General features: G+C 46.1%; 1 protein-coding gene across 2 annotated transcripts in view; it reads left to right on the top strand.

The window, feature by feature from the left end:
* The window catches only part of GRHL2 (grainyhead like transcription factor 2), a 173,049-nt gene that overhangs the window by 151,143 nt on the left and 7,166 nt on the right, over nucleotides 1-14,740 (top strand). Inside the window, exons 13-14 of one of the 2 annotated variants that reach the window (XM_030303943.2) lie at nucleotides 1,692-1,783; nucleotides 5,834-5,919. In XM_030303943.2, the coding sequence (XP_030159803.1) occupies nucleotides 1,692-1,783; nucleotides 5,834-5,919 (178 nt within the window). Of the gene's footprint in view, nucleotides 1-1,688; nucleotides 1,784-5,833; nucleotides 5,920-14,740 lie in introns of both variants that reach the window. The other variant, XM_030303942.2, reaches the window with a different exon arrangement.

Genomic DNA, 14,740 nt, shown 5'->3' with positions numbered 1-14,740 from the left:
AGCTTCTTAATGACAGCAATGCCAATGGGGAGTTGCCTTTGAAGCAGGGGTTTGTATTATCTTGGAAGTTTGGTATTGATATAATGTCAACCTGCCGTTCAGGAAGCTTTTCCAACATGGGTCCTTAACTTGGGCCAAAGTGGACTATTTGTTCTCTGATGGTACATGGAAACTTGGACGTCTTTCAAGGTCTCTGCCATATTTATTCTTCTCCATCTCTCTCTCTCTCTCTCTCTCTCTCTCTCTCTCTCGTCTCTCCACCTTTAATCATCATTGTCCTCATCATCTCTAACAAGTAGCACTTATAGCAGGCAACCTTATTTGTGCTCTCTGTATGTCGAATTTATTTAATTCTTTCAACAGCTTCCTTTTAAAGACAAGGAATCTGAGACTCAGGGCAGTTGAGGAACTTGTCCATATTCCCATAGCTAGTAAATTGTAAAGCAGGGGTTTAAACCAAAGTAGTCTGGATCCAGAGTTCACTTCTTAACAATTCTACTGAACTGCCTGTCTGGCATTGCTTCATGTGCCTGGTTCCAGGCATCTCCAGAGACAGTAGAAATTTCTCAATGTCTGTCTACTCCCAAGACTCCATTCAGGAGCATTTTCTCCGTGTCTGAGCCCGTTCAGGCTGCTATAACAAAATACCATAAACCGGGTGGTTTAAGCAACAGAAATGTGTTCTGGAGGCTAGAAGTCTGAGATCAGGTGCCCGTATGGTTGGTGTCTGGTGAGAACCCTCTTCTGGCTTGCAGATGGCCCTCTTCCCGCTGTGTCTTCACATGGCAGTTCTTTCTTATTAAAGAAAGAACTTATTAAAGAATGACCCCACCCCTGAATGTCACCTTACTGGAGAGTGGGGTTTCAGCATATGCATTTGGCACATGCCTGCAGCCCGCAGTACCCAGCATCACTGACTTCTCTTCAATGACAGTCTGTCCTTCTAAAGCTTTCCCTTTCCTTAAAGAGGCCAGAATGGTCAGGAACTTTGGGAGGAAATGCAGAACCACTAGCACGGCTCCGGTGGGGACATGTGGGGACCCAGCACCATATGGGATCCAGAGAGCGGAGGGAGGGGATCCAGGGGAGGAAACAGCTGGGCAGCCAAGGTCTGGGTCTCTCGAGAACCTCCACCACTGCGGTCCCATCTACTTCAGCCAGACAGAGCCATAGATGAGCAGAAAGTCGGGGCAGCCTCAGAACTGACAGCCAGCCAGGCGAGCCCATACCATCTCCATAGGGCCCCCCCCCCACCCCGTGCCCTCAGGGGCTGGCAAGAAAGTGCAGGACACTCAGGCCCCAGCTAGATGGGAGGGGTTGATAACTTGGAGACCACAGAGACCCCAGGGCTCACTCCTGTTCTCCCCACCCCAGCCCCGATCTTTTGAGCAGGAAGGAGGTTAGGTGCGGGATGGAGTGGCTGAAACCCAGAGGTCTCATCTTGGGTCCATATTCAGCAATGAGGAGTATGTGTTTGGTCCATGCCCCAAAGACATTGGCACGTGTGTTCTGCCCCAGACAGGGATGACCTGGGACCTGTAGGGGGAGGAGGGAGGTTGCTGAGTGGATCCAGTTGTGGAAAACTAAGGATGGTATAAGCAAAAGAAAAAGCCCCAGAAACGCACACGTGAACCTTTCTTTTGGCCCCCTGCATGCTCTACTTAACAATTTCTGCCCATCTTTTCTAGCAGCAGTGTCCTTGTCAAACGGATGTTCAGGCCCATGGAAGAGGAGTTTGGCCCAGCACCTTCTAAGCAGATGAAAGAAGAAGGGATGAAGCGAGGTATCTCCTCACTGGCATTGCCAAGGTTACCCACCCTCCCATCATGAATGGTGGGGGCACTTCACGGGGACGACTGTGCAGCCCCGCCCAGGCCCTGTGCTTCAGGGCTGGCCTGGGGATTGTTTATTGACACAGGAAAGTCCACAGTCTTTTCCTTCACTTTCAGTCGTATCCTTGTAAGCACCATAAGCAAACATTTATTCTTTCTGGGCACCGGTCTCCTTTGCCTTGGGAGAAACGTAACCAGTGAGGTCAGAGGTTAAAAAGAAACTTGTGCTGCGTATGTGACAATAGCATCTCATAAGAATCGTTCCGTAGATGCAAAGGATTAACCTCGTCCAAATAACGTGAGTTCTGACCTCACAACTGACTTTCTCGCAGTCAGGGATCTTACTCCACTTCATCAAGAGAGTAAGAAACAAAGCGAGAGTGTGTCAATGTCTTGCTCAGCATATCGAGGCTCTACGTGACTCACTGGCCTTCCTTGGAGCAAGAGGAAAGTGTGGGGAATGGCCGTTTCCCCCCATTTCCTGCTATAGCCAACACCAGGAGCTTCCAGAGATCTTAGACATATGGTACCGGAATTTCACTGAGTCAGGTTACCAGGTTAAATATGTTCACCGTCCACACAGGCTTGAGTTGTTTGCTAATGAGACATTTTCTTTTCTGTTTGTTGTAATGGGATTTGCATAATGGTCAAGAGCATCCCCTCTGTAGCCTACCTCAGCCCTTCAGAGTTGTATGACCTTGGGAAGAACCCCCTGCCCCTTCAAGTCCTCATTTGTAAAAGAGGGCTGACAAGAGTTCCTACCTTTAGAGTCCCTGTGAGGACCGGTGAACTTTAATGTATGTAAAACACTTAACTCAGGTGCCTAGCACATAGTTAAGCACCCTGTTCACTATTGTAGCTGTGAGTTTTATTATTAGGTCTGCATCTAGTTACGGTCTATTCATCGTGAATAAGTAATTCGTGTTTCAAAATGGAAAGAGCATGAATACCTGGGTGGTGTTAATTACATTAGCAACATTTATACCTTTAAAAGACTGGCTGATTTCACAGGCTTACCCTGAAACATTCAAGTGCATTTTGAGCACCATTCCCGCGTGCCTTTTATATCGCATACTTCAGAATGAAGGCAGAATTATATGGAAATGAAGGATCACACAGGCGACAGGAATTGTAGCTCCCATCCATATCTAGTGCATGCTGGCTAGTCCAATGGTTGTGTTTTTCAGATTAGTTTGAGACTGTGAGGTCAGTACAAAAATTGCCACTGGGAATTTTATCGGGCTGGGACAAAAAAGCAAGTCTGCGGCCTTCGAAACATCTAAATCATAGAGACACATGAGGGCGCTGCAACCCACCAGCAATAGAGAAATGTTCTCCTGGGAGTGGCTTTTCTTTGGAAAAAGGGCAGTGGAGTTACTGAGCCCCTCGCCTGGAGCTCCCAGTCTGAGCTGGTCTTTGACAAACAGGAGGAATCAGGGTCAGTGATGGTTGCTATTGTTTATTCTTTGGAAGTTCTCCAGGAGAGAAAATGATCGTAATTATCACCAATGCCATTCTTTGTTGTTCTGCCTTGGTAGCTACTTCTCTGGGTGGCTCCGTGGGAGTCACTTGGAGCCTGCCCCTGTGGCCGTCTGCCTCTCCTGTGGTGTCTGGGATGCAAGATGGTCCCTAATGCTGTCGTTAATGGAGTTGATTATTTGAGTGTCGTCCCTCAGATGCACAGTGACAGAAGCGGACGCCCTGGGGCAGGCTGTGGGGGTGTGCTGTAAGCCCAGCATGCCCTGTGTGACTGTCAGCATGCCCAGCCGGGGGGGGGGGGGGGGGGGGACGGTGGCACGACCCTGTTTCTCCCACAGCCCGTCAACACGCCTCCATCCCGCCTTTAACCCCTTACGGTGACACTTGGGGCAAGAGTATCAGCCATGCTCTTTCAAAGACAATGATTTTAAAAGAAGTTTGTAAACCCAATGGAAGCAGTACTCATTTTAATAGAATATGTTTGGGGTTTCCTTAGTGTCAGCCTGCTGGAAAGTACATTTTTCTGTTGGTGGCTGCAGGAAGAAGTTATAGAAGGTTCGCTGTAACAGCCGCCATATTTTAAAATTGAATTTTCCTCATCTAGTTGTACCTGGGGGGGGGGGGGGGACCTGTGGTCTAATTGTTTCTCATTGTACTGCTGACGCTGAGTCCTCTTACATTGCCGTTAGGTTACCAGATCATTTTAGCTGAAATGGAAACTATCAAATATTCCTTCCAAAGGACTAAGTTTTGACATCTTTGGAGACACGCTCAATGTGTTTATTTAATTGGTAGTTTATTTTTATACTTGGTAAAGAGAAGAAACTTTGCAATACTTCAGGGTTGTTTTTTTTTTCTTTTTTGTCGTGCACAAACTGAACATCTGCTGTCTACAGAAAGAAAATGTAGGCAGAACCCATGTGCATTCACGTAGACTCTGCCTTTATAAAGCAAGCAGCTTTAATGACGTCCTTGGGGACTGGGGAGGGGTGGGAAGAAGGGGCAGGAGTTTGAGTTAGAGTGGGGTTTCATTTTCTGGCTCCAACTTCATTCTTTCTGGTGGTGACTGTAGCTCTCTTGACTATGGTCAGAGGCTTAGCAGAGTTTCTTTTTTCTTTTTCTTTTTTAAAGTTTATTTATTTTGAGAGAGTGCGTGGGAGGGGCAAAGAGAGAGAGAGAGACAGAGCTCTGGTGTGGGGCTTGAACTCATGAACCATGAGATCATGACCTGAGCTGGCATCGAGTCGGACGCTTAACTGAGTCACCCAGGCGCCCCTCAGCAGGGTTTCTTGACTGTACATTCTTCCTGGAATAGCCAGGTGCAGGGGGCTTCAGTCTTGGCCTTGTCCCTCCATCTGAAGTTAGAGCCAGAAACCACATCATTGGAAGAAGGAGAGAGAAAGCGCAGTCAGCTCAGGGGGGTGGAGGGTCACATCGGAATAAGGTCCCCAGTGTTTCTGGGCCATGCCCCAGAGTAGTGGGTGTAGGGAAGGGTCTGCTGTGACAGAGTGTCTTCTCCTCTCTGATGGTGTCTGGGGTCCCGACCATCTCTCCTAGTCAGCGCATCAGCAAACTGGGACGTTCCATTATAGACAAGTGAACACAAAGCTGGGCTTACCTCCACTGAGGAAACTAGAACCGCGACAGGTGCTTCATCGCGGCATGTGCCGGGGGTGGACCGGTGCTCGCTGGGTGCCGGGCACGGTGCTAAGCGCCCCACGTGGGTGCTATTTATTTAAGTCTCACGGCAACATTATTATCCCCGTTTTCCAGGGAAAATCAACGCTTGGAGAGGCTAAGTGAGCAGGGCCCCACAGGAGGCTGAACTGGGGTCAAAGCCAGGCCTGTCATACTCCACGTCCTCCTCTTCTCCCTCGGCTTGCCTCTGACAGGCACCGGCTCCCTCCCGGGCCTTTGCACATGCTGGTCTGTCTGGCTGGAGTTGCTCTCCCTGCCCTCTCCCCCAACCTCCCCGCCTCCGGGAAAAGCCCAGGCCCTGTAAGCACTCTCTCATGTCTTTTTCCTTCTGAACTCATCCAACCCCGGATGGCTATCTGCTTATTTGAGGAATGCCTCAAATTCCTGCCTCCCTAAGTGACTACAGATTCCTTAAGGGCAGACCATGCCTTAATTCAGGGCTGCACCTCAGCTCATAGCACACAGCCTCAGGGGTATTTGCAATATTTGTTGAATGATCAGATGAATACATAGGAGTCAGAGGTCACAGAAGGAGATGTATCATGGACCCACCTGGAGAAATCCACTGTGAATAGTGTGGGACAGCATCACAGCCTGCTAAGTGTAGCCTAGTTGTCAGTATACCCCATCGAGGGGCCTTGGCCCCCCGGCTGCTGGTCATCTGTGGAGGTGCATCAGTCACCCTTGTAGGGGTCATCAGGGTCCGGGGTCCGCGACCTCGCAGATACTGTCAGCCTCTGGCAGGTGTGTGTCAGGAAGTGGCCGGGAGTGGTGGCAGCTGTGTGGGCTCCTGGGTCACCGCCTCGCCTCTGCTTCTCTTTCAGTGCTTTTGTACGTGCGGAAGGAGACGGACGACGTGTTCGACGCTTTGATGTTGAAATCCCCCACGGTGAAGGGCCTGATGGAAGCGGTAAGCAGGGGGACCCGTCAGCCTCTGGGAAACCTGCTTGTGTTCTCCTGAGCTGGAGTCCGTTCATTAAAATGCAGCCTTCCAGATGGCTCCAGAATGAGCTTTATAAAGAAAAAACAAAAACAAAAACAGATTTAGGGAAACACTGATCTGACCTCCATCACTGTCAGGGCCTCTTAGCATCTTAAGGAGAAGGAAACTTTAGACAAACTGCCAATTCCTGTCAATTTAAGGCTAATCAGAGTAAGATTGCTGTACAGGAAGGTTAATCTGTGAGTTTCCATTGGTCTCTGCATGAAACCAAATTAGATACGTCTAACTTCCAAATATGCACAGAACAAAAACAATTAGGAAGTGTCTTGCGAGCTGTGATAGTGAAATCCAAAATAAAAATATGACCTCACGTATATATCTGAGGTTACTATCGGAGGTTATCTAAGGTGATGTATGTATATATATCAGATGTAAGAGATATCTGAAGTCCCTCCCTCCCTTCGCATCCCTAATTAGTCGATCATGGTGGAACCTGGGCTCAGGAAAAGTTATTTTATATTTTATCCATCTGAATATGACTTTAATATGACTCTACTTTGAATATGATTTCTCACTGCCACTTTGTTTTGTTTTGTTTTTGTTTTTTGAGTACAACTGTGTTATAGAGGATCTGGGTTTTCTATGGTGATGGAGACACTGCCAGGGGACCATCCCAACTCATTTGTGGGTCTGCAAAATGGCTACATTGGAACAGCATCTTGGGTTGTGAGGCAAAACGTTAAAATGTATAGGATAGTGGAATCTCTAAATGGAATCATACAATATGTGGTCTTTTGTGGCTGGTTTCTCACACTCAGCATAATGTTTCAAACATGGTGTAGTATAATTAGGACTCCATTCTTTTTGATGGCCGAATAATATTCTGTTGTATGGATATACCATATTTTGTTTTTCCAAATTCATCAGCTGATCGATTTTTGGAGTTTTTCCACCCTCTGGCTGTTTGGAATAGTGCTGCTGTGAACATTCATGTGCAAGTTTTTATTTGAACTTTTGTTTTCACCCACTGAGTAACCTCTGCCAACCCTCCCCCACCATAGGAGAGTTGAACTTCTGATATCTCACAGGGGAGTTCATTACACATTCCTTGCTTTGCTTGGCTGGGGGTCTGGGGGAGAGTAGTGCACGCAGAGGAAAAAACGATTGGCAAACATGAGTGACTGGGCGCCTATCATGACTGTGTGGTGTCACAAATGGCACTCAGAGTCTTTTGTTTCCTTCCTTGTAAACTGTGGACAGTGCCTACCTTGGAAAATTGTTCTGTTTGTTTGTACTGCCCTTGACCTCTCACTATCTTAGAAAGAACTCTTGATCACAACAAAGAAGAATGGAATTATTGTTCAACCTGTGTCATATTGGGTCGCTTTTCTTCAGGAGCGGATAATTCTTTTACTCGTCCTGAACCTCCCACACCTTCATTTCAATGCCATAATATCATTACACATACAGATGTAGACGCCTGGATAGAAAAAATTAGTTCTCTGTCAGCAGATGTTACTGAATGCCCCCACACTTGGTGTCATTTGGATAAAATAGAATATTCCTCTTTTCATCTGCATATTTGGTATCATGTCAACTAAGCCATCTGTGTAACTTCGGTGATTCACTTTGGCTGCTTTATTCTTTTATTTTTTTTATTTTTTATTTTTTTTTAACATTTATTTATTTTTGAGACAGAGAGAGACAGAGCATGAACGGGAGAGGGGCAGAGAGAGAGGGAGACACAGAATCGGAAGCAGGCTCCAGGCTCCGAGCCATTAGCCCAGAGCCCGACGCGGGGCTCGAACTCACGGACCGCGAGATCGTGACCTGAGCTAAAGTCGGACGCTTAACCGACTGAGCCACCCAGGCGCCCCAGGCTTCTTTATTCTTACAATTAGGTTTTAAACCTGATTACAGACAGAGATTTTGTGATGATGATGATGGTGGTAGTGGAGTTGACATGAGTTTTTAAAGTTCTTTGGTTTTTCCAAGTGATTTTACTTAGTAATCCTACAAATGAATCTTCAGCTGCGTAGCCTCCTTGCTGGTCTCTGAGTCCCCTAAGGCCTACTCATACCTCAGGGCCTTTGCACCTGTTTCTCCTTCTGTCAGGAGTGTTCTTCGTGTGGACAACGCTCACTCACTCTCTTTTTTTTTAAGTTCATTTATTTATTTTGAGAGACAGTGTGACCGGGGGAAGAACAGAGAAAGAAGGAGGATCTCAAGCAGGCTTCCTGCTGTCAGTGCAGAGCCCACGTGGGGCTCGAACTCAAAAGACCGTGAGATCATGATCTGAAGGCTCACTCTCTTATATCCCTCGGGTCTCTGCTTACATGGCCCTTGCTGAGATGGGCCTGGCCATACCTCCTACAGAAATGGCTTTTCTATCGCTGTTCCCTTACCGTGCATTGTTTTACTCCATATTTGACGTATTTAACATTTGCTAGACGTTTATTTTTTTTCTCCTCCCCAGTAGAGTGTAAAGCTCACGAGCACAGGGACTTTGTGTCTTCTGTGTATCCCCAGATCCTTGAGCATAAATATTTGACTGAACTGAGCGCCTGCTATATACAGGCCATCATGCTGAGTGCTGTGGGTGGCATGGTTTCACATGCATTGCTTTATTTGGTCCTTGCAATACCCCCTGGGAACTTGGCATCATCACCATCTTACAGAGGTGGAGACTGAGGCCCAGAAAGGGGGTCTCCCGAGGGCTGATAGCTCCACAGAGTGGTGACGCCGACTTAAGCCCTTGAGTGTCTTACATCCAATTAGATGTCCACACATGAAAAGCTACTTCCAGAAGAATAAACTTTCCAAGTCACAGCTCACAACAACTGAAGGAAAGAAAAGGAGGCAATAATAAACCATCAAGCAAAAGTACTATGTGTAGGGGTTGACCCCACACTGTCAGGTTCAAATCCTGGCCCTGACACATTTGAGTGATGTGACTTTGGGCAAGTTACTCAACTTCTCTGTACCCCAGTTTCATAATTTCTGAAATAAGAATAATAACGTGGGCCATCGTTATAAGGATAATGATATAAAATGAGATGTAGAGTTGTGCTGAAGATTAAATGAGGCCACATACATGGCACCTAAAAGTAACACATAGAAATACTCTATAGATAGATGATAGATTAGATAGATAGATAGATAGATAGATAGATAGATAGAGCATAACTGTAAGTACTACAGGGTAGGGAGGTGGATTGAAATTCCTCCAAGCCAAAGGGGCTAGAGAAAGGGGTAGGGATGTTCTCTGTTGTTCAGTTGGCTGATGCACACAAGGGAAGGGGTTGTTCAGTGGACCTGGTGGCACCCTCTTCAATTCAACTGAGTTGTTCACGCATGGCGATAAACGCCACTGCTTCCCGATTCTCTTGATAGGTCGAATGCAGCCACCGAGGAAGTGTTTGCAAGCCAGAGTCTCCTCCTTTTTAAATGTGTTTCTTAGAACCCACACTGAATAGTTTATAACCCCAAATAGAAGCCACTGCCTTCCAGAGCAGGCTGTCCTGTTGGATGTCTCTAGACAAGGCAGACTGAGTCCTACATTGGTGGAAATCAGTGGGAGTCTCTAAGTTCTGTCTGTCACATACCTGAGGTTTCTGGGCAAAGATAATACTCTACAAAGTAAAAGTCTAAAAATTACAGCTCATCAGGCAACCAACCAGTAACACATTGATGAGATATGTCCAAGATCTAGAATCCTCCTGGGTGTAAAGGAAGTCTTTGGGGTCTTTAAAAATATTAATGATGGGTTTTTAAAAATCATAGAAGTGGATCATCGTGGGGGCTCCCAGGTGGCTCAGTAGGTTAAGCGTCCAACTTTGGCTCAGGTCACGATCTCACGGCTCGTGATTTTGAGCCCCACGTCAGGCTCTGTGCTGGCAGCTTGGAGCCTGGAGCCTGCTTTGGATTCTGTGTTTCCCCCTCCCTGTGCCCCTCCCTCACTCATGCTCTCTCTCTCTCTCTCTCTCAAAAATAAACAAACATTAAAAGAATAAAATTAAGAAAAAAAGAAGTGGATCACTGTTGCAGGTAAATTGAAAAGCACAGATTAAAAAGCAAGCACTCTTACTAAGTGCTGCCTTCAAGAGAACAATCGTGCAGCACGTCTTTTCCTTGCATAGAGAGCAGGGTTTAGGGGTGATATCATCCAGGGCCTGGGCAGAAGGAATCAATGCTTCTATAACCCACTGACAGATGGCCAGCTTCTTCCACATGATATCTTGCACAGTCCCACTTCTTTCCAGGGTTTCTGAATTTGCCAAAACACGCTTCCTCGCCTGGCATGGAGGCAGAGGACGCTGTGTCACTGTGGCGTATTATCAAGCTGCCACTCCCTCTGCCTGTGACAGTTGTGTGGAGGGCAGACATTTGCCCTTCAGTCTCACGTATGCCCATTTTCTCTAAGAGTTCAGAATCTGAAACCAGACTGCCAGATTCTTACCTTTGAAACCCGTCTCTGCCACTTATTAGCAGGGCAGATTATTTAATGACTGTCAGCTCGAGTTGCCTCACCTGACCAACAGGGCTCAGAAAGGTACCTATTTACTGTAATGATGCGTCTGTTGGATCAGAGTGTTATGTGCCCCTATGATAGGCACTTAGTAACTACTCAATAAATGCTAGCTGCTGCCACCACTCCCAGCAGACCCAAGTCCAGACTGGAATTGTGCTGGCTTTATGCAAATTGCCTAGTTCTGATCGTTATCCACTGATTTGTGAGCCAAGGTACTTGCATTCCTGCTCTGGGGCATTGGGAGTCAAACCTCTGAAAAGACCAAGAATCAGAATCACTTTTCTTTCACAAGAGAGGAACTTACAGATAGGAGTCTGATGGCGTTGGGTAGAAGCATGTCCCTATTTTATTTTAAAAAGAAGTTCCAAACGACACCAACCAAAGTTAAAAAAAAACAAACCCTTTCAGGCCAAGCGAGTCAGAATAATAATCAGGTACAAATAACACATGGTCCAGCCGACAGCAAGTTCTCACGTAGGGAATGCTGATCAGAAATTCTTCCCTTTTTGTGCTGTGGCACGTCTTTGGTAGTGTGATGAAGTCTATGGACCCTGCTCTGAATAAAGTTTTTCAATGTACAAAATAAAAAACACAGGATTACAAAGGAAACCAATTCTATCGATCACATTGAGGTCCTTAATGAAAAATATTTGTGCTACGGGAATATATGCGCTCCTTATTCATGCACTAACATGATCTATGGGTGGGACTCCTAACTACTGTACTTTTAAAGTCTGATGGATGAACGTAATTGATATTTCGAGATCTGTGCCGTAATTCTAATATGACATGAGAATATCTGTGACTTCCATTGGTAACAAAACTCAGTTACCGCTAAGACTATTGTATGTTCCTGACTGAAGGGAAGGTTAAATTAAACTCCAAGGTTAGCGAAAATAAAGATGTACACTTCCCCCCCCCCTCAGTTCATGTGCGTCCTCTGGGCATCTGCAGACCCCAGGTTAGGGAGCGCTGGCTGAGACCAACCCGGAAGTGCTCAGGGAGTGGCGGCTCCAGGAACGATCCCCAGGGGACCCGCCCCTCCAGCATTGGTTCTGTGCACCAGCTCTGTTGACTGGGTGGGTTTGGAGCCCCACGGGGTGGGGGCCACGGTGAGCTCACTCCTGAGCAACGGCCACACCTCCATCCCTCAGCAAGGCTCCACTCGCAGCACTCTGCTCTGGGTGCGAACCAGCGCACGTCAGCATTTCTTTCTCGGTTGGCATGTGCAAGTGTGGACGCCAGGACCCGGCAGATAGCGCAGGTGCCGGGCTTGGGAAGACGAGAGGAAGGAAGTAGAAATTCTCCCAAAGGGCAACGGTATTGAGCCTGGGGAGGCGTGACAAAATCTGTGCCCATCCTACCTTATTCAGACTATCTCACCGCTTTGGAAATAGCATGACGATGCTCAAAGAAACTTGCTGCTGTTAGAGCTTCTTTAGATAGCTATAACATAGCATCTTCCCCAGACGGTTGCTAAAGGAACTGGAGAGTCTGAGGAAGGGGTGCTGAGCTGTTACACAGCCAGGGTTCCGGGGCCCCCTTATTCCCAGTTTCGTTTTTACGCGGTGTCACTTACCTGTGGTCACACGTAGTCCAGAAGCAGATGATCCCCTGATGATCTTTGGAAGGTCAATAGCCTGACGCTCAGCTCATTCATGTCGCTTCATCTCGTCACATAGGCATCTTATCAGCTCACGTTATCACAAAAAGAAGGGTGTGTCCAATACAGTAAGATATTTTGGAGAGAGACCACATGCACATAAGTTTTATTACAGCATATTGTAATAATTTTTCTGTTTTATTATTAGTTATCAATCTCTGCCTAATTTATAGATTAAACTTTCTCATAGGTATGTATGTGTACGAAAAAAAACATTGTGTGTGTGTGTGTGTGTGTGTGTGTGTATACATACAGGGTTTGTTACTGTCTGAGGTTTCAGGCATTCACTGGGATCTTGGAGTGTATCCTTATGGATAAAAGGGGACTGCCCTACTTCCAAATAATTAAGCATGTGTGGCAACTTTGAGTTTTGCATTTCTAATGAATTCTGATGTAATTTGGCTTATCTTTGTGACCCAACACATGATAGATTCTCTTTAGGAGACGTGTGTGTGTGTGTATGAAATATTAAATCTAGCATAGCGACGATATTATTCCTTTGTTCTTACTTGCCTTAGGTGTGTCCAACTCTAAAAGCAAACCGGGAGTATGGGCGACTGCTGTCCTCCTACAGTACTGTGCTTGTTCGTGTGGTGAAGTGTCCCACGATACTTGTTTTTCTTTCAAATCTGCCCACCATCTTGTACTTGGTGCTCAAGTGCTGTGCTGTTGGAGGCCTCAAGTTTAAGATTGCTACACCTTTTCCTACACTGTGTTTTTTATCATTGCATAATATCCTGTGTAACCTCATCAACCCTAACGCTCACCTTGTTGTCTACAAATGTCCTCACCCCTGCTCTCCTTTGTTTGCTAGCCCTCCAGCCATCCCCTCTTTAGCCTTTGCCTCTGGTGTTTTTCTGCTAAACATCCAGCTGGTTCTCTTTCTTTCTCGTCCTTCTTTTAACTTTTCTTTTTTTCCCTACGCTGACACTCTGGCTTTCGATGGAAAAAGGCAGTTTGTTCTCATTTGGTATAATGACGGATAGACTGGATTTTCTGTCGTCTGTATTTTTCTTTATTATTGATTTTACTTTGCAGTTTCCTCTTGCTGTCTCTTCTGCTTGGCAGACTTATTAACTTGCTGTTTCCCACCTTTTCTGGAAAGTTACTGTTTACGTTTCCTCAGTTATTTCGGTCCCTCCTCATTTCTCTGTGATTGGAAGATGAAATTCCAGCTATGTTTTGCACCAACGCTGTGTAGCTCCCCCCAGCACGAGGCGAGGCCGTGAGAGCTTTGGTTTCTCCCTTTCCTGCCGCCTTCTCTTGCTTAGCCGGAGTGCGTCGGGGGTGCTCACCCCTCCATCCCCACAGACTCCCGACTTCTTGGTGTTGCTGAGATAGTTTGATGCTTTCACTCTAACAAACGATGAGATTTGCTCCCTTAGTGTGTCCTTTTTACTTCGAGAATCTTTATTTGGCCCTTATTTTGCACCCCCATTCCATCTAACTATGTAAACAGCCACACACAGTTACATCCTGATAGATAACTGTCTATCTGTAGTTAAGTATATATCAATATAATATAGATAGATGAAGAGAGGGTGTTTGTATACATTTAAAAATTTATTTATGGCACAATGCTAGTGGTTTGTTGTCTTCCCCCTTCGCCTGGCCGAAACCTCTCTTCTGATGCATTTTCTGTTTAGATAACGTTCTTTTGTGAGTATGTTCCTCCTGGAGTGAACATTTCATTTGGGTGAAATGTTCTCTGAACTTTTGCATTTCCTCGATACCATTTTTTTTTCACCCTGATGCCTGAGGCATAGCTTATTGGTGTACAAGGTTCTTGGGGTGAAGTTCTTTTTTTCAGTAGTCTAGAGAGGTTACTCTGCTATCCTTTGGTTTCTAATGTTGCAGATGGGAAGACCGAAGCCAGGTTTATTCTTCTGTTCCTTTTTTTGGAGGGGGGTGGTGGTGGTAACTTGTTCTGGAAGGTTTCAGAATGTTTTTATTACCCTTTGGAGATCCGGCACTTTGTTCAGAATGGCCAGATGCGTGTCTTTCCTCGTTGATCTCTCCCGGGATTCAGGAGCCCCCCGCTTTGTCCAAAAACCTGGGTCTTTCTTCTATTATTTGTTTAATTATTTCCTCTTCTCCATCAGTTCCTTTTTCTCTGTCTGGGACCCTGGATAGTCACATCTTCTGTGGCCTACCTCTGTTCTTCAAATCTCTCTGTTCGCTTTTGTTTTTTAAAGCTGCCTTTTTTGTTCACGAGTTCCTCTATGCTCCATGTCTTTGCTCTGCTTTTGAACTTGTTTTTCTAATTGATCTTTCCTAATACTATTGGTTTGCTGTATTGACTACCAGTCTTTCAGTTCATTTACTGAACTTTAGAATGTGTTTAGTTCAGTAATTGTATTTTTGGATCAGAATTTTGCATGTATGTGCAATCTTCATAAGTGTTTTTTTTTAATGTTCTGTTCAAATGGATGCCTACAACACAAGCACCGTTCATCCTCTCCGCTGCCCCCAGGCCATGTCATTTTACATACTGGGCACATTTAGGCTCTGCTGTGGGCACAGGGCGGTCCCATCAGTGATGGAGCAGTGACGAGTGGAAGGCAGGCTGCTGGTTCCCCAGGCTCCTGTTGCCC

This window comes from Lynx canadensis, chromosome F2 (assembly GCF_007474595.2).
Source record: "Lynx canadensis isolate LIC74 chromosome F2, mLynCan4.pri.v2, whole genome shotgun sequence".
Taxonomy (NCBI): domain Eukaryota; kingdom Metazoa; phylum Chordata; class Mammalia; order Carnivora; family Felidae; genus Lynx; species Lynx canadensis.
Note: the sequence above shows the minus strand (reverse complement) of the source record. Positions and strands in the feature narration are given on the sequence as shown.